Source organism: Oryctolagus cuniculus, chromosome 1, assembly GCF_964237555.1.
Source record: "Oryctolagus cuniculus chromosome 1, mOryCun1.1, whole genome shotgun sequence".
In the NCBI taxonomy this organism is placed as follows: domain Eukaryota; kingdom Metazoa; phylum Chordata; class Mammalia; order Lagomorpha; family Leporidae; genus Oryctolagus; species Oryctolagus cuniculus.
In genome coordinates, this window is record NC_091432.1 from 119,113,696 (window position 1) to 119,139,464 (window position 25,769).

General features: G+C 42.6%; 1 protein-coding gene across 1 annotated transcript; it reads left to right on the top strand.

Annotated features, from left to right (window-relative positions):
• The first annotated feature begins 240 nt into the window (after positions 1–240).
• PATE1 (prostate and testis expressed 1) lies at positions 241–2,688 on the top strand. The gene is made up of 5 exons (XM_051819084.2): positions 241–298; positions 556–591; positions 1,220–1,255; positions 1,512–1,637; positions 2,391–2,688. Exons 1-5 carry the CDS (start codon positions 247–249, stop codon positions 2,522–2,524), a joined length of 384 nt encoding a protein of 127 aa, XP_051675044.2. The 5' UTR covers positions 241–246; the 3' UTR covers positions 2,525–2,688.
• The last annotated feature ends 23,081 nt before the right edge of the window (positions 2,689–25,769 follow it).

Consider the following 25,769-nt stretch of genomic DNA (forward strand, 5'->3'; position numbering starts at 1 on the left):
GGCATCAGATATCCAGGGAGGTAGGACTGGAATCCACTGGGTCTAGGACCTTCCTGGCCGGTCTTTTTTGCCACAAGTGGCCAAAAGGAGAAATAACAGAATCACTGATTTCCCCAGGAGCAGAGTGCACCTTTCACAGACTGCCACAGTGTCCCCACCCCCAATCTTCCTGAGGAGCCAGGCTTGCAGGTATATAAGTATCTATTGATGCTGTCCTGCCCTGACTTGGTCTTCTCTCCCTTAAAAATGGACAAGTGCCCTCTCCCGGAACTCCTCATCCTGCTCTGCTGCTTTAGGGGTGAGTCCCTAGGGCTGACAGATGGAAGGACGTGCCCAGATCCAAGAATGGGTCAGAGCTTGTGACAGAGCCTCAAACCACATGGTTACAGAAGGATGGTGAGCAGTCACTCTTTGTCGTGCCTCCCATCCACAGCACACCACCTAAGCCCTTATCCCTCCATTTACAGGAAGAATTGGGTGGATTAGAGGAATCAAGAGCTGTGAGGTGGGGTTTGGAAAATGAGGTCTTCAGAGTATATCTTTTTTATTCAACAGTGCTATCTGGGTCGTTTTCAGACAGAGTTGACCAAGGTGAGTAGAAACAGATGAGAAGTATAAGAGGGGGAAGATGAGAGGAGGGATGATGGACCTGGGTGAGGGTTGGGGGCAGAAAAGAATGCAGAATTGAGCCTTGAATGTCAACATTCAATAACCTCCTTCAGCAGGATGGGGCTGGCTTGGGAGCTGATTTTAGTGCTAAAACAGCGTTAGCAGATGCTGACAAGGGTAGAGGTGAGTGTCATGAACAGCAAGAAAAGCGGCAGAGAGAAAGAACTATGGCTTTACAGGCAGCAGCTGGCCAAATCCAAAGTGTGGCAACTCCATGAATTTCAGATGCTGATCCTTGTTGTCAGATTCCCGGCACATGTGAATAAGAATGTCATGTAGGGTCATTTATAAAAAGAATGAGGCCCAAATCGAGGGAAAGACACACTTGTCTTCCTCCTTCTGGCCTGTGCTTCACCCTGTAGGGATGATCGGGGAGTATGGGAACCCCTAAGGAGGTGAAGAGCTCAAGAGAGCAGGGACACCCTAAGCAGGTGACAGGAAGGGTAGGTGCAGGGGGCCCTGAGGGGGTAGGTCACAAGGGCCCAGTGCAGGAGTAAATCTCAAGCAAAATTGCAGCTTTATTTTATTTTATTTCTTTTTGCCATCACAGAAAATGAAGTAATTTTTGATGAAGATCAATATTCTGGTGAGTGTGAAGAAGATCAAGTCTGAGCATCTCAGTCTTAATAATATTCCTCTTTTCTTTTAGCCTCCACTTTTCTTTCTTCTCCTAGATCATAAATTCCAGTCACTCCTTTGGCTTAACCTATCTTAACAGAGGCAGACTTTCATGCTGCATGGAGCTCTGGCAAACCCCTCCAACCTGCGTTTCAACCTGGAAGGGGAGGTACTCCTTCCCTGGAAGTGTCATCATATCTCACTTGTATTTCCATTCTCTGGCTGAGTTCGGAGATTTATTCAATGTAGGATGTGTCACCTCCAGTTCCCAGGAGAAAAGTGCTCTAGAGGAAGGGGCTTGTGTACTGCAACCACAGAGGAGGCCTGCACAGTTGCCAGGATGTTTGATAGTAAGTTGTGTGTTGGGAAAAGGAGGAAGGGGATGGGGCGTACTGACCGCGATGAAAAGGGGGGACCTTGCTTTACCACAGGCAGTGCCGTGCCTGGGATGACTGATATCCCGAGTTCCACACATACTGTAATGAAAAACATATGGAGATGGTTACTGAGGTGGAAGCAGGGTATGTAGCTAAGAGCACAATGTGTTGGGAAGCCTGAAGAAAATAGAGGAGACTGAGTTGGGGTGAGAGGAGAGGCATGGTGTATGCCCAACAGGGAACAGCCGTTTGCTGGGGTGAGACGAGCAGGTCTCGGTCCTTGTGCCTGCTTGGCCTTCCTCACGGGTGGTTCTGAACTACGGAGATACAAAGTTCAGCAGCAGCAATAGACAACTGGCTAAGTGAATTTGATGGGTAAGACTAGACCTCATGATTGCTGTTTTCTCATCTTTGTGCTTTGTCCCTTGGCCTAAGCTTCAATTAAACCATTGTAAAGAGTCTCAATTAAAAACAACCCCAGCTGTGGTGTTCCCTGACTTGCTGCTGTCATTATCTCCCAACATCCAATAAATTGTTTAAACTGCTCTGTCTTTGTTTTACTTTTGAGAACCCCCCAATTGGGAACATGTTCTAATTCTTCACATCTGACTAAGAATTGGACTTGAATGGTACAAGCTTGGCTTTATAGGACTGTGGGCTGGAGAGAAGTTCCCTTGCAGAAGCCTCAGGGCCAGGTTTGTTGATCCATTTCTCCTCTTTCTGCAGAGGATGGAGCTCTCTGGTTAACCTTCATGGGCTGCCTAAAGAACTGTGCTGATGTGAAAAACATAAAATGGAGTGTCTATTCGGTGAGCTTCAGGTGTTGCAGGAGCTACGACTTGTGCAATGAAAACCTATAGAAGTTGCTGGTCCTTCTGTGGAACCAGTCACTGGGTGACACTGAGGCCTCAGTCTCGTCACAAGGACTTCTCTTAATTAAGAAGAAAAAAACCACACTTCAGAAAACGATTACGAAGACATGGCTCTGCCTCAGGCAGATGAAATAAAAAGTCCTCTCCTTTTCTAGGGTCTTTATCTTGCACCTTAGAAAACATCTCAAGAGCAAGATCATTGTGTCTTGCAGCTTGTTACAAAACCTGCGCTAGTCCTACTTAACTATGTCATTGGGAAAAGGAGGAAATGGATAGTTCAGTCTTGGAAGAGAATGCCTGCCACTTTTCCATGTTTTTCTCCATCCTTTTGTAGTAGGATACTTAATTTTTAAAATTATTTTCTCTTTAAAATGTTCCTCTTATCCCACTCCAATTAAAGCACATAGCGCTGGCCTCACAGGGGAGGGGGTGGCAAAGTGAGATGGCTCAGATCATCTTGGATTTTGTTCACGAATGCTATGTCCACCATGAGAGAAGGTTATGACGTATAAAAATATTTGCACCAGGCCCATGAAGAGAGAAAGATTTCCGTCTTCTAGAATGAGAATCTATTAGGAATTGGGAGTTGGAGAAGAAGATGAGGAGGAAGCATCTGTGTTGTTCTGCCCCTAACTTTGCTGGAGAACTCACAGGGAGGTGTCAACTCCTAGTTAAGGAACAGCTGCAGAAGGCTTCCAAAGACAAGGGAGCATGGGCAGCAACACAAAGATTCCCATACCTGAAGCATGGCAGGAAGGTAGCCAAGAGCTGTGGGAGCTGAGCAAGCAGAGACCCAGCCACAAGACATCTCACTAGAAGTGTCTGTGGGGAGGTACATACCCCAGGACCCAATGCCTCTCACACCCACCTCCACATCACACACTCTTGTGTTTTCCACTGTGTATAATTCTGGTACCCTGGGGTAAGGAATGACTGTGCCCACAAGGGTTGAGGCTGATTCCTAATGAACTGTCAGAATAAGCCTAGAAAGCATGATCAATTGCTATTATAAAAACATAAAGAAAGCCACATTTCTTCTGGACTTTCCTTTCTTTCCTTTCCAAACCCTTCCACAATTCCTTAAACATACATCTACTCCAAACATACTATGTTCCAGGAAGTAACAATTATGATCTCTAATCTCATGGGAGGGACAGACTTTATTAGTGATGATGGGTAACACCTACCTGATAATCATGATGTGGGAGGCATTGCTACAAATGATTCATATCTTCAGATTCATTCACTCTTCACACCAAAAGAGTCCTACTGTCGGTATCTTCACTTGGGGCCAGCGTCATGGTGTGGTAGGTAAGCTTACTGCCTGTGATGCTGGCATCCCATATGGGGCCCAATTCATGTTCTGGCTGCTCCATTTACAATCCACCTCCCTGATAATCGCCTGGGAAAGCCAGAGAAGATGGCCCAAATGTTTGTGCCCCTGCCACCCATGTGGGAAACCCTGAGGAAGCTCCTGGCTCCTGACTTCAGCCTGGTCCAGCCTTGGCCATTGCAGACATCTGGAGAGTGAACCAACAGATGGAAGATCTCTCTCTTCTCTCTTCTCTCTCTTCTCTCTCTCTCTTTCTTTTTCTCTCTATATACACATATATATGTATATACATATATATATCTGACTTTCAAACATAATAAATAAATCTTTTTTTTTTTGACAGGCAGAGTGGACAGTGAGAGAGAGAGACAGAGAGAAAGGTCTTCCTTTGCTGTTGGTTCACCCTCCAATGGCCACCGCGGCTGGCGTGCTGCGGCCGGCGCACCACACTGATCCAATGGCAGGAGCCAGGTACTTGTCCTGGTCTCCCATGGCGTGCAGGGCCCAAGGACTTGGGCCATCCTCCACTGCACTCCCTGGCCACAGCAGAGAGCTGGCCTGGAAGAGGGGCAACCGGGACAGAATCCAGCGCCCCGACCGGGACTAGAACCTGGTGTGCCGGCGCAGCTAGGCGGAGGATTAGCCTAGTGAGCCACAGCACCGGCCCAATAAATCTTTTTAAGAATGAATCATTGTTAACCAGGTGTTGAGGGTGAGAAAAGGCCAAAGGGAAACTTGAGTTGACAGATAAAGAAATTGCAGGAAAGCCAAAATCTGTAGTCCTAGGAGATCACAGGGAAGAGGCTGGGGTTATTCTACCTTAGAAACTTGGGGGAGAGACCCCTTGGTACTGGGACCAAGATATCTCAGCAGGGGGATGCCCTATTGTTCCTAGTATCCCAGAGCTCCAAGATGGATGCCCAAGAAGATAAAATTCACACCTAGGGGAAAGGACACTTTCAGCTGGTGCTGGTGTCTCTGCGCAAGCACCAGGAAACCAGTTCTGGAAAGCTGGGGAGGGGAACCACAAAGCAGAACCAACTGTAGCTCTGAAACCAAATGCCTCTGCCAGGATGAAGAACCATTGAGAGGAACAAGAAATAAAAACATTTTTTCTCTTCCTCCTCCACACTTGCATTCTCTTTCTAGCACTCCCTGTTGGCAGAGTTTTACTGGGGACTTGGCTGCAAATGTTGGCATTCTAAACCATCCTGAAGCTGAGAGACAGTAGTGCAGCCACCCTTCTTTGGCCATGCAACATCTGTACACATCCTTCTACTTGTATTCAAACTCTGTTTAATAATAGAGACAACTTTTCTCCTCCAACCAAATATTCCTGCTCTTTCTCTAAATAAGGAAACAGTCTAAACAAATATCTGCATCTCATAGTGTAGCCTAGATATTCCTTTCTGCACAATGTTAAATACTCAGATCCGATCAATTACATCTGTCAGTTACCACCACAATAATTCTTATGTAAAATAATAAAGAGATGGAGAAGAAAGGATGAAGACACACACAGTGGCCCAGTGATTGTTTTTATAACTGGTAATGAGGTTACAAGTGACATTTATAACTTACTTCTATCAAATCTACATTTTATATTCTCTCAGTTGGAAATGTGGTGTGATGTAAGTCTTTATTACTTACAGGTTAAATCTTCAGTGGCTTTGCTTTTCAAGATTTCAGAGTCTTATATTTACTTCTAGTTTTGGACTGAGGGTTACGCAGCACTTCAGGGAATCTCCTGTGTTCCAGATATAGCGATCCTCTTTCTGAAGCTGCGACCCCTTTACATTCAGGATCCGTTTTCTCAGCAATGAGAACAACCTCCATGCTTACTGTTTCTGTGGCATCAGAAGCCAAGATGGTCAGCTTTCAAATCACCTGAAGCATCATAATGTTTCCCAGTAGAAGCAATTTATCTTGGCAGTTAAGGATTCCTAATGAGTAAAAATCAACGGTGCATACAATGGAGACTTTATTTCAGCCTCTACATCTTGATTCTGGAAACCTGTGTTCTGATTATTGGAAAAGCAGAATCAGGTATCACTTGTTGATTCAGAAGATACACTGCTTCTCATGCTCCTAACTCACAGCTTATCTGAAATTTCATTGGGCACACCCCCATTCCTTCAAGCAAGTTGCTTCTGGCAATGAGATGCATAGTAAATAAGTGATTTCTGTCAGTATGAACACATTGCTAGCCTTTCTTTGCAGTGAAATGAGTTCTATGCTTGGAAATAGTGCTGTGTGAAATATCTTGATGGAGAATAAAGCATTCTGTAAGTCCACAACTAATGGTGGCAAAAGTATTATTGGCAGGGATATCCACATCCAAAATGCGTATATTTTTAACCCAGTGAGGATAAATCCACCCATCATAGAAGGTATTTAGGCTGGCACCGCGGCTTACTAGGCTGATCCTCCGCCTTGCGGCGCCGGCACACCAGGTTCTAGTCCCGGTCGGGGCGCCGGATTCTGTCCCGGTTGCCCCTCTTCCAGGCCAGCTCTCTGCTGTGGCCAGGGAGTGCAGTGGAGGATGGCCCAAGTCCTTGGGCCCTGCACGCCATGGGAGACCAGGATAAGTACCTGGCTCCTGCCATCGGATTAGCGTGCTACGCCGGCCGCAGCGGGCCGGCCGCGGTGGCCATTGGAGGGTGAACCAACAGCAAAGGAAGACCTTTCTCTCTGTCTCTCTCTCACTGTCCACTCTGCCTGTCAAAAAAAAAAAAAAAAAAGAAGAAGAAGAAGGTATTTAGTATCAAGCAAAGTGTAGCAACTAGCTACAAATTAATGTAGGCCTTTCTAGACTAAATGGATGATCAAATGTAGTCACCATCAAAAAAAGTGTCTTCTTTATTGCTATTCATAGCCTACTTCTTGTTTTTGCCAGAATATCCATAATAAACACCAATTTCTCCTTTCTCAACTCAATCAATTAGTTAGAAAGTACAAACTAGGTAAATATGTGTGTATAGTAGAAAATAAGTAATACTGCAGAACTGCTGGTTCACACAACTCACATAAGCCATCCTGACCTGCAAGTACCTGGTTTCTTATTGGCCATATCCCCTCAGTGGCAGATTGCCACTCTATGTGCCCAGTACTATGACTTTATGAAAACCCAATTCATCATGGGCAGCTCAGGTCTCATGATCACCTGATGACTCACAGCTAGAGAAACTGAGTCACAAAGAAATTAATGTAGTTGCCAGAATCATATATGTAGGAAACAACAGATGTGATAGTCAAACTCTGGTAATCTGTCTCTCTGTCTCAAGTCTTTACTCTTTTTTTAAAATTTATTTGACAGGTAGAGTTATAGACAGTGGGAGGGAGAGAGAGAGAAAGGTCTTTCTTCTGTTGGTTCACCCCCAAAATGGCTGCTACGGCCAGAACTATGCTGATCTGAAGCCAGGAGCCAAGTGCTTCCTCCTGGTATTCCACACGGATGCAGGGGCCCAAAGACTTGGGCCATCCTCTACTGCCTTCCCGGGCCACAGCAGAGAGCTGGACTGGAAGAGGAGCAACTGGGACTAGATCCTAGCACCCACATGGGATGCTGGTGCTGCAGGCGGAGGATTAACCAAGTGAGCCATGGCACCGGCCCCTTTACTCTTTTTTAAAAAAGATTTATTTATTTATTTGAAAGTCAGAGTTACACAGAGAGAAGAGAGGCAGAGAGAGAGAGAGGTCTTCCATCCAATGGTTCACTCCCCAATTCGCCGCAATGGCTGGAGCTGAAGCCAGGAGCCAGGAGCCAGGAGCTTCCTCCTGGTCTCCCATGCAGGTGCAGGGGCCCAAGGACTTGGGCCATCCTCCACTGCTTTCCCAGGCCATAGCTGAGAGCTGGATTGGAAGAGGAGCTGCCCGGACTAGAATCAGTGCCCATATGGGATGCTGGTGCTTCAGGCCAGGACACCAACCCACTGTGCCATAGCGCTGGCCCTCAAGTCTTTACTCTTAATAGTGATGCTATAAACAACTAGGAAAATACATTTTCTTCAAAACTTACTATTTCATCTTTTGTTTAAATCGGTTTACTTTAAACCATGCAAGTGACGCCAAGTACTTCAAGTCTCCAATATATTAAATAGATGTGGTTAAAAGTCTTGCTATGAATTAATACAGGATACAGAATAATTGCTACTTAATAATCCAGGTGTCTTCACTCAAGAACTCTTACTTTTTAAAAATTTTTATTTAACTTATATAAGTTTCAGGTATTTCATACATACCAGTTTAGGAACAGAGTGATATTTCCCTTCCTACCCTCCCACCTGCCCACACTACAACCCTTCTTCCTCCTCCCTCTCACATTACTAATCTTTTGTTTTTATAAAGACTACTTCCATTTACTTAATGATTGTAAAGTTAACCCTACATTAAATAAAACAGCTCAACAGATAGTATGAAGAAAAAAAATTGTTCCTCAACAGTAGAGACAAGGGCTGTAAATGATCATTGAGTCTCAAAATGTCCATTTCACTTCAATACATTACATTTTAGGTACTCTATTAGTTATCTCGGATCAGGGAAAACATATGGTATCTGTTTTTTGGGGGACTTGCTTATTTCACTAAGTATAATGGCTTTCAGTTGTATCTTATTTGTTGCAAAAGACAAGATTCCAACTGTACTACTACAGCTGAGTAGTGCCCCAACCAAAAGAAATCAACATATAAAAGAATTATCTGTAGCCCCATGTTCATTCGCAGCTCAATTCATAATAGCTAAAATATGGAATGAAGGTCGGCACCATGGCTCAATAGGCCTGTGGCACCGGCACACCGGGTTCTAGTTCCGGTTGGGGTGCCGGATTCTGTTCTGGTTGCTCCTCTTCCAGTCCAGCTCTCTGCTGTGGCCTGGGAGTGCAGTGGAGGATGGCCCAGGTGCTTGGGCCCTGCACCTGCTTGGGAGACCAGGAGAAGCACCTGGCTCTTGGCTTCAGCTCAGCGCGGTGTGCTGGCCACAGCACGCTGGATGCAGAGGCCACTGGGGGGTGAACCAACAGAAAAGGAAGACCTTTCTCTCTGTCTCTCTCTCTCTCTCACTGTCCACTCTGCCTGTCAAAAAAATAAATAAAATAAAAGATGGACCTTTATACCATACATGAAAATTAGCTCAAAATGAATCAGACATAAATGTAAGATATATAAATATAAAGCCTTTATAATAAAGGTATAATTAATAAGGTAATAAAGGCGGAGGATTATCTTAGTGAGCCGCGGCGCTGGCCAAAGGTCCATCTTTACCCTTTCTCATGTGGATATTGTTTTCCCATGAATTTTAGACCTTCTAGTGTTTTCTAATTATTCATTAACATCCTTTTCTTCTTATTTTATCCTTGAGCATTTTTTGAAGTACAGACTTGCTGTTGATAAATTTACTAGTTTTTTGTTTTCTGGGAGCATCATTACTGCATCTTCCTTTCCGAATGATTGCTTTTCAGTGTAAAATCTCTTGGTCAGCAGTGTTTTTGTTTTCCCATCACCATTTTGAATACATCACCCCACCTCCTCCTGGCCTGTAAGGTTTCTGCTGAGAGATGTGCTGCCAGACAGATTGGAAAAGTGTATGAATTTGTTTCTTTTTCTATTGTTGCTTTCATAAAATTCTCTTTGTCTTCAATTCTATTACTAATGATTTCTATTACATTTTTTATTTCATTTACTTTTTAAAAGATTTATTTATTTGTTTGAAAACCAGAGTTACACAGAGAGAGAAGGAGAGGCAGAGAGAAAGGGGGTGTGGGGGGGAGAGGTCTTCCATCCTCTGGTTCACTCTCCAATTGGCCACAATGGCCGGAGCTGCACCAATCCAAAGTCAGGAACTTCTTCTCGATCTCCCATGAGGGTTCAGGGGCCCAAGGACTTGGGCCATCTTCCACTGCTTTCCCAGGCCATAGCAAAGAGTTGGATCAGAAGTGGAGCAGCCAGGACTGAACCAGCTCCCATATAGGATGCTGGCACTGCAGGCAGTGGCTTTACCTGCTATGCCACTGGCCCCTATTTATTGTGTTTTGAAAGTTTTATTTATTTTATTTGAAAGACAGAGTAAGAGAGAAAGGGAGAGAGAGGTCTTCCATCTGCTGGGTCACTTTCTTTTTTTATTTTATTTTTATTTTTTAAAAGATTTTATTTATTTGAGAGGTAGAGTTACTGACAGTTGGAGGGAGAGACAGAGAAAAAAGTCTTCCATCCGCTGGTTCACTCCCTAAATGACTGCAATGGCCATAGCTGTGCTGATCCGAAGCCAGGATCCAGGTGCTTCTTTCCAGTCTCCCATGTTGGTGCAGGGGCCCAAGCACTTGAGCCATCTTCTATTGCTTTCCCAGGCCACAGCAGAGAGCTGGATTGGAAGAGGAGCAGCTGAGACTAGAACCGGTGCCCACATGGATATGCCGGAGCTGCAGGCAGAGGATTAACCTATTGAACCACAGTGCTGGCCCTGGGTCACTTTCTAAATGGCTACAATGGCCAGGGCTGCTTCACACCGGAGACAGGAGTCCAGAGCTTCATCAAGGTCTCTCACGTGGGTGGCAGATGCCCAAGCACCTGGGCCATTCTCCACTGACTTCCCAGGCACATTAATAAGGAGTTGAATTAGAAGCAGAGTATCCAGGACTTGAACTTGTGCTCTGATGCAGGATGCCAGTATCACAGACAGCAGCTTAGCTCCTTGTGTCACAACACTGGCCCCCATTTATTGCATGTTTAAGTAACAGTATTTGATTTTTTAAAAAATTATTTCAGCCTCTCTGTTAAGTTTCTCTGATAGAGGTATCTGTCAGATTCATTGCAATGCAGAAGCACTGCTCTGAATTGAAAGAGAGAGAGAGAGAGAGAGAGAGAGACAGAGAGACAGAGAGGAGGGAGGGAGAGAGAAGGGAGGGAGGGAGGGAGGAAGGGAGAGAGCAGGGGGGGAGGGAGAGAGGGAGAATTAAGACAATGACAACCAGGGGTTCTTAGAGTTAAGTGTTCCACCAGAATAACAATGCAGAGACATGTCTGATTCAAGTGGCAGGCAAATAATAATTTTCCCACTATATGACAGAGATTACAGTCTGGAGAAGTGTTCTCAGGGCTGGAGACCCATGTTGGCTCTACCCTAGAATTATCATGACCACTGGGAAAGAAGGGCAATGCGTAAGAAAAGTCTTTCCTCTTCATCAAAGAAAAATGAGTCTTTCTCTTGCCTGGGAGATACAACTTTGACTAGCAAAATCTCATTGAATGTAAGGGGTCCCACAAACTGGAATTTTCATGCCATAGTTAGGGAAGCGCTTGTCATGGGCCATCTTCAAGAGTCTTGCATTTGGTATATGTGAGGCATAGGCAGCAATCCCCTGGCAAAATCTCAGACGATTTGAGCTAAGAGCATCAATCTCATACCTCCAGGAAAGCACCTTTGTGCCAGCCAAAGAAGATATCCATGCACAATGCCCTGGGCTCTGAGTGATTAAATATGTGGGTGAGAATCCCAGACTCACTCAACTCAAATTTCTCTCATGATTCGATCAGGCTTTTTTTATATTTTTTAACTTTTATTTAATGAATATAAATTTCCAAAGTACAGCTTATGGATTACAATGGCTTCCCCCCCATAACTTCCCTCCCACCCGCAACCCTCCCCTTTCCCGCTCCCTCTCCCCTTCCATTCACATCAAGATTCATTTTCTCTCTCTCTCTCTCTCTCTCTCTCTCTCTCTTTTTGACAGGCAGAGCAGACAGTAGAGAGAGAGACAGAGAGAAGATCAGTTTAGCATATATTAAGTAAAGATTTCAACAGTTTGCTCCCACATAGAAACACAAAGTGAAAAATCCTGTTTGAGTACAAGTTATAGCAAAAACATCACAATTACAGCACATTAAGGACAGAGATCCTACATGAGGAGTAAGTGCACAGTGACTCCTGTTGTTGACTTAACAAATTGACAGTCTTGTTTATGGCATCAGTAATCACCCTAGGCTCTTGTCATGAGTTTCCAAGGCTATGGAAGCCTTTTGAGTTCACCAACTCTTTTTTCTTAACTTTTATTTAATGAATATAAATTTCCAAAGTACAGCTTATAGATTACAACAGCTTCCCCCCCATAACGTTCCTCCCACCCGCAACCCTTCCTTTCCCATTCCCTCTCCCTTCCATTCACATCATGATTCATTTTTGATTCTCTTTATATACAGAAGATCAGTTTAGCATACATTAAGTAAAGATTTCAACAGTTTGCTCCCACACAGAAACATAAAGTGAAAAATACTGTTTGAGTACAAGTTATAGCAAAAAATCACAATGTACAGCACACTAAGGACAGAGATCCTACATGAGGAGTAAGTGCACAGTGACTCCTGTTGTTGACTTAACAAATTGACACTCTTGTTTATGGCATCAGTAATCACCCTAGGCTCTTGTCATGAGCTGCCAAGGCTATGGAAGCCTTTTGAGTTCACCGATCTGATCATATTTAGACAAGGCCATGGTCAAAGTGGAAGTTCTCTCCTCCCTTCAGAGAAAGGTACCTCCTTCTTTGATGACCTGTTCTTTCCACTGGGATCTCACTCATGGAGCTCTTTCATTTAGTTTTTGTTTTTCCCCAGAGTGCCTTGGCTTTCCATGCCTGAAATACTCTCATGGGCATTTCAGCCGGATCCGCATGCCTTAAGGGCTGATTCTGAGGCCAGAGTGCTGTCTAGGACATCCGCCATTCTATGAGTCTGCTGTGTATCTCACTTCCCATGTTGGATCGTTCTCTCCCTTTTTTATTCTATCAGATAGTATTTGCAGACACTAGTCTTGTTTATGTGATCCCTTTGACTCCTAGTCCTATCATTATGATCAATTGTGAACAGAAACTGATCACTTGGACTAGTGAGATGGCATTGGTACATGCCTCCTTGATGGGACTGAATTGGAATCCCCTGGTATGTTTCTAATTCTACCATTTGAGGTAAGTCAGCTTGAGCATGTCCCTAATTGTACATTCCTTTCCTCTCTTATTGCCACTCTTATATCTAACAGGGATCACTTTTCAGTTAAGTTTCAACACTTAAGAATAACTGTGTATTAATTACAGAATTAAACCAATAGTATTAAGTAGAATAGACAAAAACTACTAAGAGGGATAATGTATTAAGTTGTTCATCAACAGTCAGGGTGAGGGCTGGTCAAGTCACTGTTTCTCATAGTGTTCATTTCACTTTAACAGGTTTCCTTTTTGGTGCTCTGTTATTTGTCACCGATCAGGGAGAACATATGATATTTGCCCCTTTGGGACTGGCTTATTTCACTCAGCATAACGTTTTCCAGATTCCTCCATTTTGTTGCAAACGACTGGGTTTCATTATTTTTGACTGCTGTATAGTATTCTATAGAGTACATATCCCATAATTTCTTTCTTTTTTTTTTTATCTTTTATTTAATGAATATAAATTTCCAAAGTACGACTCATGGGTTACAATGGCTTCCCCCCCCATACCGTCCCTCCCACCAACAACCCTCCCCTTTCCCACTCCCTCTCCCCTTCCATTGACATCAAGATTCATTTTCGATTATCTTAATATACAGAAGATCAGCTTAGTATACCTTAAGTAAGTATTTCAACAGTTTGCTCCCACACAGAAACATAAAGTGAAAAATAATAGATGATTTTTTTTAAATGATGATGAAATCAGATCAGACCTATTGTCATGTTTAATCCCAGTGAGAGTCAAGTTGGGAATTGAAAATTTCTTTCTTTTTTTTTTTTTTTTTTTTTTTTTACAGAAGATCAGTTTAGTATACATTAAGTAAAGATTTCAGTCGTTTGCACCCCCATAGAAACACAAAGTGAAATATACTGTTTGAGTACTCGTTATAGCATTAAGCCTCAGTGTACAGCACGTTAAGGACCGAGATCCTACATGAGGAGTAAGTGCACAGTGACTCCTGTTGTTGACTTTACCAATTGACACTCCTGTTTATGGCATCAGTAATCTCCCTATGCACCAGTCATGAGTTTCCAAGGCTATGGAAGCCCCTTGAGTTCTCCGACTCTTATCTTGTTTAGACAAGGTCATAGTCAAAGTGGAGGTTCTCTCCTCCCTTCAGAGAAAGGCACCTCCCTCTTTGAAGACCTGTTCTTTCCACTGGGATCTCACTCACAGAGATCTTTTTGCCAGAGTGTCTTGGCTTTCCATGCCTGAAATACTCTCATGGGCTTTTCAGCCAGATCCGAGTGCCTTTAGGGCTGATTCTGAGGCCAGAGTGCTATTTAGGACATCCACCATTCTATGAGTCTGCTGAGTATCTCACTTCCCATGTTGGATCACTCTCCCCTTTATTTATTCTATCGGTTGGTGTTAGCAGATACTAGACTTGTTTATGTGCTCCCTTTGACTCTTAGTCCTTTCATTATGATCAATTGTGAACTGAAATTGATCACTTGGACTAGTGAGATGGCATTGGCACATGCCACCTTGATGGGATTGAATTGGAATCCCCTGGTATGTTTCCAACTCTACCAATTGGGGCAAGTCAGCCCGAGCATGTCCCAAATTATACATCTCTTCCCTCTCTTATTCCCACTCTTATGTTTAACAGGGATCACATTTCAGTTAATTTTCAACACTTAAGAATAACTGTGTGGGCCGGCGCCGTGGCTCACTAGGCTAATCCTCCGCCTAGCGGCGCCAGCACACCGGGTTCTAGTCCCGGTCGGGGCGCCGGATTCTGTCCCGGTTGCCCCTCTTCCAGGCCAGCCCTCTGCTGTGGCCAGGGAGTGCAGCGGAGGATGGCCCAGGTGCTTGGGCCCTGCACCCCATGGGAGACCAGGAAAAGCACCTGGCTCCTGGCTCCTGCCATCGGATCAGCGCGGTGCGCCGGCCGCAGCGTGCCGGCCGCAGCGGCCATTGGAGGGTGAACCAACGGCAAAGGAAGACTTTTCTCTCTGTCTCTCTCTCTCACTGTCCACTCTGTCTGTCAAAAAAAAAAAAAGAAAAAAAAAAGAATAACTGTGTGATAATTACAGAATTAAACCAGTCATATTAAGTAGAACAGACAAAAAAAAATACTATGAGGGATAATGTATTAAGTTGTCCATTAGCAGTCAGAGCTATGCTGATCAAGTCACCATTTCTCATAGTGTCCATTTCACTTCAGGAGGTTTCCTTTTTGGTGTTGAGTCAGTTGTCACCGATCAGGGAGAACATATGGTATTTGTCCCTTTGGGACTGGCTTACTTCACTCAGCATGATGTGTTCCAGATTCCTCCATTTTGTTGCAAATGACTGGATTTCGTTGTTTCTTACTGCGGTATAGTACTCTAAAGAATACATATCCCATAATTTCTTTATCCAGTCTACCGTTGATGGGCATTTAGGTTGGTTCCAGGTCTTGGCTATTGTGAATTGTGCTGCAATAAACATTAGGGTGCAGACCGCTTTTTTGTTTATCAATTTAAACTCCTTTGGGTAAATTCCAAGGAGTGGGATGGCTGGGTCGAACGGTAGGGTTATATTCAGGTTTCTGAGGAATCTCCAGACTGATTTCCATAGTGGCTTGACCAGTTTGCATTCCCACCAACAGTGGGTTAGTGTCCCTTTTTCCCCACATCCTCGCCAGCATCTGTTGTTGGTAGATTTGTGTATGTTAGCCATTCTAACCGGGGTGAGGTGAAACCTCATTGTGGTTTTGATTTGCATTTCCCTGATTGCTAGTGACCTTGAACATTTTTTCATGTGCCTGTTGGCCATTTGGATTTCCTCTTTTGAAAAATGTCTGTTGAGGTCCTTGGCCCATCTCTTAAGTGGGTTGTTTGTTGTGGGGTTTATTGATCTCTTTGTAGATTCTGGTTATTAATCCTTTAACTGTAGCATAGTTTGCAAATATTTTTTCCCATTCTGTTGGTTGCCTCCTCACTCTCCTGACTGTTTCTTTTGCAGTACAGAAACTTCTCAATTTGATGCAATCCCAAATGTTAATTTTGGCTTTGACTGCCTGCACCTCCAGGGTCTTTTCCAAGAAGTCTTTGCCGGTACCTATATCTTGCAGGGTTTCTCCAATGTTCTCTAATAATTTGATGGTGTCGGGTCGTAGATTTAGGTCTTTAATCCATGTTGAGTGGATTTTTGTGTAAGGTGTAAGGTAGGGGTCTTGCTTCATGCTCTGCATGTGGAAATCCAGTTTTCCCAGCACCATTTATTGAATAGACTGTCCTTGTTCCAGGAATTGGTTTTAGATCCTTGATCAAATATAAGTTGGCTGTAGATGTTTGGGTTGATTTCTGGTGTTTCTATTCTGTTCCATTGGTCTATCCATCTGTTTCTGTACCAGTACCATGCTGTTTTGATTACAACTGCCCTGTTGTATGTCCTGAAATCTGGTATTGTGATGCCTCTAGCTTTGTTTTTGTTGTACAAAAGTGCTTTAGCTAGTCGAGGTCTCCTTCATCTCCATATGAATTTCAACATCATTTTTTCTAGATCTTAGAAGAATGTCTTTGGTATCTTGATTGGTATCGCATTAAATCTATAAATGGCTTTTGGGAGAATGGCTATTTTGATGATGTTGATTCTTCCAATCCATGAGCATGGAAGATTTTTCCATTTCTTGGTATCCTCTTCTATTTCTTTCTTTAAGATTTTGTAATCCTCATCGTAGAGATCTTTAAGATCCTTGGTTAAGTTTATTCCAAGGTATTTGATTCTTTTTGTAGCTATTATGAATGGGATTGATCTTAGCAGTTCTTTCTCAGTGGTAGGCCAGGCTTTTTGAATAATGTATTTTCCAGAGTAAAAGTAACAAAGGCTTGATATATATACATAAAAAATCTCTAATTGTGATGCTAATTCTAACAAAACAGAGTGACTATTTGACCACACTTCAATTTTGTAGTATTCTTTTTTTTTCTTTTTCTTTCTTTTTTCTCTCTCTCTCTCTCTTTTTTTTTTTTTTTTTTTTTTTTTTTTTGGACAGGCAAAGTGGACAGTGAGAGAGAGACAACAGAGAGAAAGATCTTGCTTTGCCATTGGTTCACCCTCCAATGGCCGCCACGGGTGGTGTCCACGCTGATCCAAAGCCAGTAGCCAGGTACTTCTCCTGGTCTCCCATGCGGGCGCAGGGCCCAGGGACTTGGCCCATCCTCCACTGCAGTCCCTGGCCACAGCAGAGAGCTGGCCTGGAAGAGGGGCAACCAGGACAGAATCTGGTGCCCCAACTGACTAGAACCCGGTGTGCCAGCGCCACAGGCAAAGGATTAGCCTATTGAGCCACAGCGCCGGCCATTTAGTAGTATCTTGCACATATATAACAACTTGATATTAAAGAGCTCTATCATGACTGACATTGTGTGGTATTTTGAATTTGGCACTTGATATTGCGGAATGTGTCCTCACAAGTCACTGTCCCTCTTGGAATGTGAGACCCAGGGCAGGGCAGACGATTCAGGATCCAGTAACCCAAGAAACCTCCATGAGAGGCTGATGTCCTGCACCTGCCTTCCTAACTCAGTTACAACTTTCCCAGCTGCTGAGCTTGTCAACAATCCATGCTCCAGAAGCTTTGCCAGACAGACTTGTGCCATCTAAGGTAAATCCCCCTCCCAGAGAGAAGAGAGGAAAATGACCTTTCCAATCTAGCCTTACTTCCTTGTCTCCCATATATGAGCCTCTTAGACTTTCTGAGTCCTCTCCTGAGATTTCTCCTGGGGTTCAGAGCCTGTAATTGCACCATCAGAGCTGGCTCCTGCCCAAACCTCTTCATTCCTCACTGATCTTTCTGGACCAAGGATTGAAGGACATGCTGTCCTGTCCTGTCTTGCTACCATCCTGCCCAAGTTGCACCCATCTCTTATACCTGCAGCAGGAGGAAGAGTATTTGAGGTCAAAATAGGCTCCTTTGTAATCAGCCCAAAGTTGTGCATATGTTGCCCCTTCAGGGAGGCTGTGCTATGTGAGATAGATTGAAAATAAAAACAATGAAAAGAAAGTGTCCTGCACTCAGCTAAATCCTCTTCAACTTCTTGAACCACCTCACCTGGGCAGTTCTTGGGTCCTGCCCAGCAGAGAGGAGATTTGAACAGTGGAACCACCATTCCAAGACTGATCTATCGACAAGGATCCATTAGAAGCACCGCACAGGCAGGGAAAGGGAAGCACTATCTGAGGGATGCTCAGGTTTCTTCTCTGTGGCTTCTAACTCATCATACTCTGCAGGAGAAACTGGGCCTGAATAACTAGATGTCCTGGAGCTCAGCCCTTAATCAGACCTGAGATCCCTCAGGCAGCCCAGTGCAACGCCAACACATTGCCCTGTAGGCCTGAATCACACTTCTGACATTCTTGGCTTTCCATCACCTCCTACAAGGCCAACTCAAATAAATACCTGACCAAGCTCCATTTCCCACTTTTTCATTGCCCTCCAAGTTTTCTAGTATAGGATAGACTTGAAGGTGCTGTAGAGTGTAACCTTGACTATGTGTGAAAATAAAGGTATTTGGCAATAAAAACATTATAGTCCAATGTCCATTTCTCAAATAAGAAGGAGGACTCAACATACAGAATGTAAATAGGCCAATAACCAAGAAAGTGATTGAGTCAGTAATGAAGACCCTCTCAACAGAGAAAAGCCCAGGACTAGATGGCTTCATTACTGAATTCTACCAGACTTTTAAAGAAAAATTAATTACAATTCTTTTCAAATTATACAAAACAATTGAAAGGGAAGAAATCCTCCAAAACTCCTTCTGTGAGGCCAGTATCACCTTAATTCCAAAATCAGCAAAAGATGCAACAAAGAAAGAGAACTATAGACCAATACCCTTGATGAATATAGATGCAAAAATCTTCAACAAAATATTAGCCAATTGAATACAAGCACATCAAAAAGATCATACACCCAGAACAAGTGAAATTTATCCCTCGTATGCAGGGAAGGTTCAACATACACGAATCAATAAATGTAATATATCACATTAACAAACTGAAGAATCAAAATCATAAGATTATCTCAATAAATGCAGAGAAAGCATTTGGTCAAATACAACATAGCTTCATGTTAAAAACCTGAAGCAAAAGGATCTAAAACTAATTCCTGGAGCAAGGACAGTCTATTCAATAAATGGTGCTGGGAAAACTGGATTTCCACGTGCAGAAGCATGAAGCAATACCCCTACCTTACACCTTACACAAAAATCCACTCAACGTGGATTAAAGACCTAAATCTACATCCTGACACCATTAAGTTATTAGAGAACATTGGAGAAACCCTTCAAGATATTGGCACAGCAAAGAATTTCTGGAAAAGACCCGGGAGGCACAGACAGTCAAAGCCAAAATCAACTATTGGGATTGCATCAAATTGAGAAGTTTCTGTACTGCAAAAGAAACAGTCAGGAGAGTGAAGAGACAACCGACAGAATGGGAAAAAATATTTGCAAACTATGCAACAGATAAAGGGTTAATAACCAGAATCTACAAAGAGATCAAGAAACTCCACAAAAACAAAACCAACAACCCACTTAAGAGATGGGCCAAGGACTTCAACAGACATTTTTCAAAAGAGGAAATCCAAATGGCCAACAGGCACATGAAAAAATGTTCAAGGTCACTAGCAATCAGGGAAATGCAAATCAAAACCACAATGAGGTTTCACCTCACCCCGGTTAGAATGGCTAACATACACAAATCTACCAACAACAGATGCTGGCGAGGATGTGGGGAAAAAGGGACACTAACCCACTGTTGGTGGGAATGCAAACTGGTCAAGCCACTATGGAAATCAGTCTGGAGATTCCTCAGAAACCTGAATATAACCCTACCGTTCGACCCAGCCATCCACTCCTTGGAATTTACCCAAAGGAGTTTAAATTGATAAACAAAAAAGCGGTCTACACCCTAATGTTTATTGCAGCACAATTCACAATAGCCAAGACCTGGAACCAACCTAAATGCCCATCAATGGTAGACTGGATAAAGAAATTATGGGATATGTATTCTTTAGAATACTATACCGCAGTAAGAAACAACGAAATCCAGTCATTTGCAACAAAATGGAGGAATCTGGAACACATCATGCTGAGTGAAGTAAGCCAGTCCCAAAGGGACAAATACCATATGTTCTCCCTGATCGGTGACAACTGACTGAACACCAAAAAGGAAACCTCCTGAAGTGAAATGGACACTATGAGAAATGGTGACTTGATCAGCATAGCCCTGACTGCTAATGGACAACTTAATACATTATCCCTCATAGTATTTTTTTTTGTCTGTTCTACTTAATATGACTGGTTTAATTCTGTAATTATCACACAGTTATTCTTAAGTGTTGAAAATTAACTGAAATGTGATCCCTGTTAAACATAAGAGTGGGAATAAGAGAGGGAAGAGATGTATAATTTGGGACATGCTCGGGCTGACTTGCCCCAATTGGTAGAGTTGGAAACATACCAGGGGATTCCAATTCAATCCCATCAAGGTGGCATGTGCCAATGCCATCTCACTAGTCCAAGTGATCAATTTCAGTTCACAATTGATCATAATGAAAGGACTAAGAGTCAAAGGGAGCACATAAACAAGTCTAGTATCTGCTAACACTAACCGATAGAATAAATAAAGGGGAGAGTGATCCAACATGGGAAGTGAGATACTCAGCAGACTCATAGAATGGTGGATGTCCTAAATAGCACTCTGGCCTCAGAATCAGCCCTAAAGGCACTCGGATCTGGCTGAAAAGCCCATGAGAGTATTTCAGGCATGGAAAGCCAAGACACTCTGGCAAAAAGATCTCTGTGAGTGAGATCCCAGTGGAAAGAACAGGTCTTCAAAGAGGGAGGTGCCTTTCTCTGAAGGGAGGAGAGAACCTCCACTTTGACTATGACCGTGTCTAAACAAGATAAGAGTCGGAGAACTCAAGGGGCTTCCATAGCCTTGGAAACTCATGACTGGTGCATAGGGAGATTACTGATGCCATAAACAGGAGTGTCAATTGGTAAAGTCAACAACAGGAGTCACTGTGCACTTACTCCTCATGTAGGATCTCTGTCCTTAATGTGCTGTACACTGAGGCTTAATGCTATAATGAGTACTCAAACAGTATATTTCACTTTGTGTTTCTATGGGGGTGCAAACGATTGAAATCTTTACTTAATGTACACTAAACTGATCTTCTGTAAAAAAAAAAAAAAAAGAAAGAAAGAAATTATCAATTCCCAACTTGACTCTCACTGGGATTAAACATGACAATAGGTCTGATCTGATTTCATCATCATTTAAAAAAAATCATCTATTATTTTTCAATTTATGTTTCTGTGTGGGAACAAACTGTTGAAATCCTTACTTAAGGTATACTAAGCTGATCTTCTGCATATTAAGATAATTGAAAATGAATCTTGATGTGAATGGAAGGGGAGAGGGAGTGGGAAAGGGGAGGGTTGTTGGTGGGAGGGACGGTATGGGGGGGGAAGCCATTGTAACCCATGAGTCGTACTTTGGAAATTTATATTCATTAAATAAAAGATAAAAAAAACCTGAAGCAAATGGGTATAGAAGAAATATTGTTCAACACAATCAAGGCAATATATGACAAACCCACACCAGTATCATATTGAATGTGGAAAAGTTGAAAGCATTTCCATTAAGATCTGGAAGCAGGCAAGGATGCCATTTCACTATTGCTGTTCAATATAGTCCTGGAAGTTTTAACCAGAGCCATTAGGCAGGAAAAAGAAATCAAAGGGATACAAATTGAAAAGGAGAAAGTGAAATTACCCTTGTTTGCAGATGACATGAGTCTATATATAGGGGAACCAAAAGATTCCCCTAAGAGACCACTAGAATTCATGAAAGAATTTGGCAAAGTTGCAGCATATAAAATCAATACACAAGGGCCAACACTGTGGCATAGCAGGTAAAACTGCTACCTGCAGTGCCAGCATCCCATATGGGCCCATATGGACGCTGGTTGGAGTCCCAGCTGCTCAATTCCAATCCAACTCTCTGCTATGGCCTGGAAAAGCAATAGAAGTTGGCCCAAGTCCTTGGACCTCTGCATCTGCGTGGGAGACCCAGAAGAAGTGCTTGGCTCCTGGCTTCAGATTAGCACATCTCTGGCCATTGCAGTCAACTGGGAAAGTGTACCAGCAGATGGAAGCTCTCTCTCTCTCACTCGCTCTCTTTCTCTCTCTCTTTCTGCCTCTCCTTCTCTCTCTGTGTAACTCTGACTTTCAAATAAATAAATAAATCCTAAAAATCAACATACACTGTGGCCTCAGAATCAGCCCTTAAGGCATTCAGATCTGGCTGAAGAGCCCATGGGAATATTTTAGGCACGGAAAGCCAAGACACTCTGGCAAAAAAAAAAAAAAAAAAAGACCTAAATGAAAGATCTCTGTGAGTGAGATCCCAGTGCAAAGAACGGGTCATCAAAGGAGGAGGTACCTTTCTCCGAAGGGAGGAGAGAACTTCCACTCTGACTACGACCTTGTCTAAATATGGTCAGAGTTGGCGTACTCAAAAGGCTTCCATAGCCTTGGTAACTCATGACAAGAGCCTAGGGTGATTACTGATGCCATAAACAAGAGTGTGAATTTGTTAAGTCAACAACAGGAGTCACTGTGCACTTACTCCCCATGTAGGATCTCTGTCCTTAACGTGCTGTACATTGTGAATTAATGCTATAACTAGCACTCAAACAGTACTTTACACTTTATGTTCTGTGTGGGTGCAAACTATTGAAATCTTTACTTCATATATACTAAATTGATCTTCTGTATATAAAGAGAATTGAAAATGAATCAATGAGAATGGAATGGGAGAGGGAGCAGGAGAGGGGAGGGTTGTGGGTGGGAGGAAAGTAATGGGGGGAAAAAGCCACTGTAATCCAAAAGCTGTACTTTGGAAATTTATATTCATTATATAAAAGCTAAAAATAAATAAATAAACAAATAAATGGGAAAAAATCAACATACAGAAATTAGCCTTTGTGCAAACAATGTCATGGCTGAGGAAGAACTTGTAAGCTCAGTTCCATTCACAATTCCTATAAGAATTAAATACCATGGAACGAATTTAAACAAGAATGTGAAAGATTTCTCCAATGAAAATCACAAAACATTAAAGAAAGTAATAGAAGAAGACACAAAAATGTGGGAAAAGTCTTCTATGTTCATATATTGGAAGAACTAATATAATCAAAGTGTCCATACTACCAAAAACAATTTACAGATTCAATGCGATCAGAATCAAAACACCAATGACATTCTTCACAGATCTAGAAAAAAGCTATGATGGAATTTATATGGAAACAAAGAGATCCTAAATAGCTAAAGCAATCTTACACAACAAAAGTAAACTTAGAGCATCATAAAAACAGACGCAGACATACAACAGGGAAGTTAAAGTCAAAAAAGGCTGGTACTGGCACTAAAATAGATGTGTAGACAAATGAAACAAAATATAAACCTCAGGAATTAATCCATGCAACTGCAACCAACCAATCTTTGACAAACAAGATTAAATCAATCTCTGGAGAAAGGATAGTCTGTTCAACAAGTAGTATTGGGAAATCAGATCTATGTGTGCAGCAGCATGAAACAATACTACCTGCCATAGACCTTGTACAAAAATCAACTCACAACAGATCAAGGACATACATATATTACCTGATACTATCAAATTACTAGAGGAAAACATTGGGGAACTCTGCAAGATATTAGTATAGGCAAAGACTTCTTGCAAAAGACCCTAAAAGCACAGGGAATAAAAACAAAAATGAGATTGTATCAAACTAAGACCCGCACAGCAAGGGAAACACTCAACAAAGTGAAGAAGCAACCAACAGAATGGGAGAAAATATTTGTAAAATATGTAACTGGTAAAGGATAAGTATCCAAGATCTATAAAGAGCTCAAGAAATTCAATAACAAAAAAACAAGCCAGTTAAGAAATGTGCAAAGGACATGGACAGAGAGTTTTCAAAGTATTAAATTAAATGGCCAACAGACACATGAGAAGATGGTCAGGAAACTAGCTGTACTTGTCTGTTGGAGTGTGCAAGCAAGAACAGTTCCTTCTAGATGGCCTTTGAAGTCAGGGACACAGCTTCAGACAAGATTGTCTGGTTTTCCCTGGTGGGTGGGCAATTATGAGCTATGTTGTTGAGACTGAATGAAACTAAATCCTGTTTTACAATTCTAGGTTGTCCCAGACTAAGAAACATACAGAGAATGCATAGTGATTGTAAAAAGAGCAAGCGAAATGTGTCTTCTCTCTATTTTTAGAGTAGGACTTAATAACATTGGTCAGGACGCTGGCATTGTAGTGTAACAGGTAAAGTCACTGCCTGTGACAATGGCAACCTATATGGGTGCCAGTTTCTGTCCTGGCTTCTCCACTTCTGATCCAGCTCCTTGCTAAATGGCCTGGGAAAATAGTGGAAGACGGGCCTCTGCCACCTACTTGAGAGAACCAATTGGGGTTTCAGGCTCCTGGCCTTGGCATGGCCCAGTCCTGACCGCTGCAGTCATCTAGGAAGTAACCAATGGATGGAAGATTTTCTCTCTCCCTCCCCCTCCCTCCTTCACTCCCCCTCTCTCTGCAATTTTTCTTTTTTAAAAATTTTTATTTAATGAATATAAATTTCCAAAGTACAGCTTATAAATTACAATGGCTTCCCCCCCCATAACTTCCCTCCCACCCACAAACCACCCTCTCCCACTCCCTCTACCATTCCATTCACATCAAGATTCATTTTCAATTCTCTTTATATACAGAAGATCAGTTTAGCATATATTAAGTAAAGATTTCAAGTTTGCACCCACATAGAAACACCAAGTGAAAAATACTGTTTGAGTACTAGTAATAGCATTAAATCACAATGTACAGCACATTAAGGACAGAGATCCTACATGGGGAGTAAGTGCACAGTGACTCCTGTTGTTGACTTAACAAATTCACACTCTTGTTTATGGCATCAGTAATCACCCTAGGCTCTTGTCATGAGTTGCCAAAGCTATGGAAGCCTTTTGAGTTCACCGATCTGATCATATTTAGACAAGGTCATAGTCAGAGTGGAAGTTCTCTCCTCCCTTCAGAGAAAGGTACCTCCTCCTTTGATGACCTGTTCTTTGCACTGGGATCTCACTCACAGAGATCTTTCATTTAGGTCATTTTTTTTTTTTGCTACAGTGTCTTGGCTTTCCATGCCTGAAATACTCTCATGGACTTTTCAGCCGGATCCGCGTGCCTTCAGGGCTGATTCTGAGGCCAGAGTGCTATTTAGGACATCTGCCATTCTATGAGTCTGCTGTGTATCTCACTTCCCATGTTGGATCGTTCTCTCCCTTTTTTATTCTATCAGCTAGTATTTGCAGACACTAGTCTTGTTTATGTGATCCCTTTGACTCTTAGTCCTATCATTATGATCAATTGTGAACAGGAATTGATCACTGGGACTAGTGAGATGGCATTGGTACATGCCTCCTTGATGGGATTGAATTGGAATCCCCTGGTATGTTTCTAACTCTGCCGTTTGGGGCAAGTCAGCTTGAGCATGTCCCAAATTGTACATCTCTTCCATCTCTTATTGCCACTCTTATATTTTACAGGGATCACTTTTCAGTTAAGTTTCAACACTTAAGAATAACTGTGTATTAATTACAGAATTAAACCAATAGTATTAAGTAGAATAGACAAAAAAATACTAAGAGGGATAATGTATTAAGTTGTTCATCAACAGTTAGGGCAAGGGCTGGTCACGTCACTGTTTCTCATAGTGTTCATTTCACTTTAACAGGTTTCCTTTTTGGTGTTCAGGCAGTTGTCACCGATCAGGGAGAACATATATTTGTCCCTTTGGGACTGGCTTATTTCACTCAGCATGTTTTCCAGATTCCTTCATTTTTGTCTGCAACTCTTTTTTTTTTGG

What these genes read in the sequence shown, in the direction of transcription:
- PATE1 (XM_051819084.2), top strand. Translation starts at nt 247, where the DNA reads ATGGACAAGTGCCCTCTCCCGGAACTCCTCATCCTGCTCTGCTGCTTT. An exon ending in TTCAGACAGAGTTGACCAAG is followed by an intron (nt 592 to 1,219) that starts GTGAGTAGAAAC and finishes TTGCCATCACAG; the next exon opens with AAAATGAAGTAATTTTTGAT. An exon ending in TGATGAAGATCAATATTCTG is followed by an intron (nt 1,256 to 1,511) that starts GTGAGTGTGAAG and finishes CATTCTCTGGCT; the next exon opens with GAGTTCGGAGATTTATTCAA.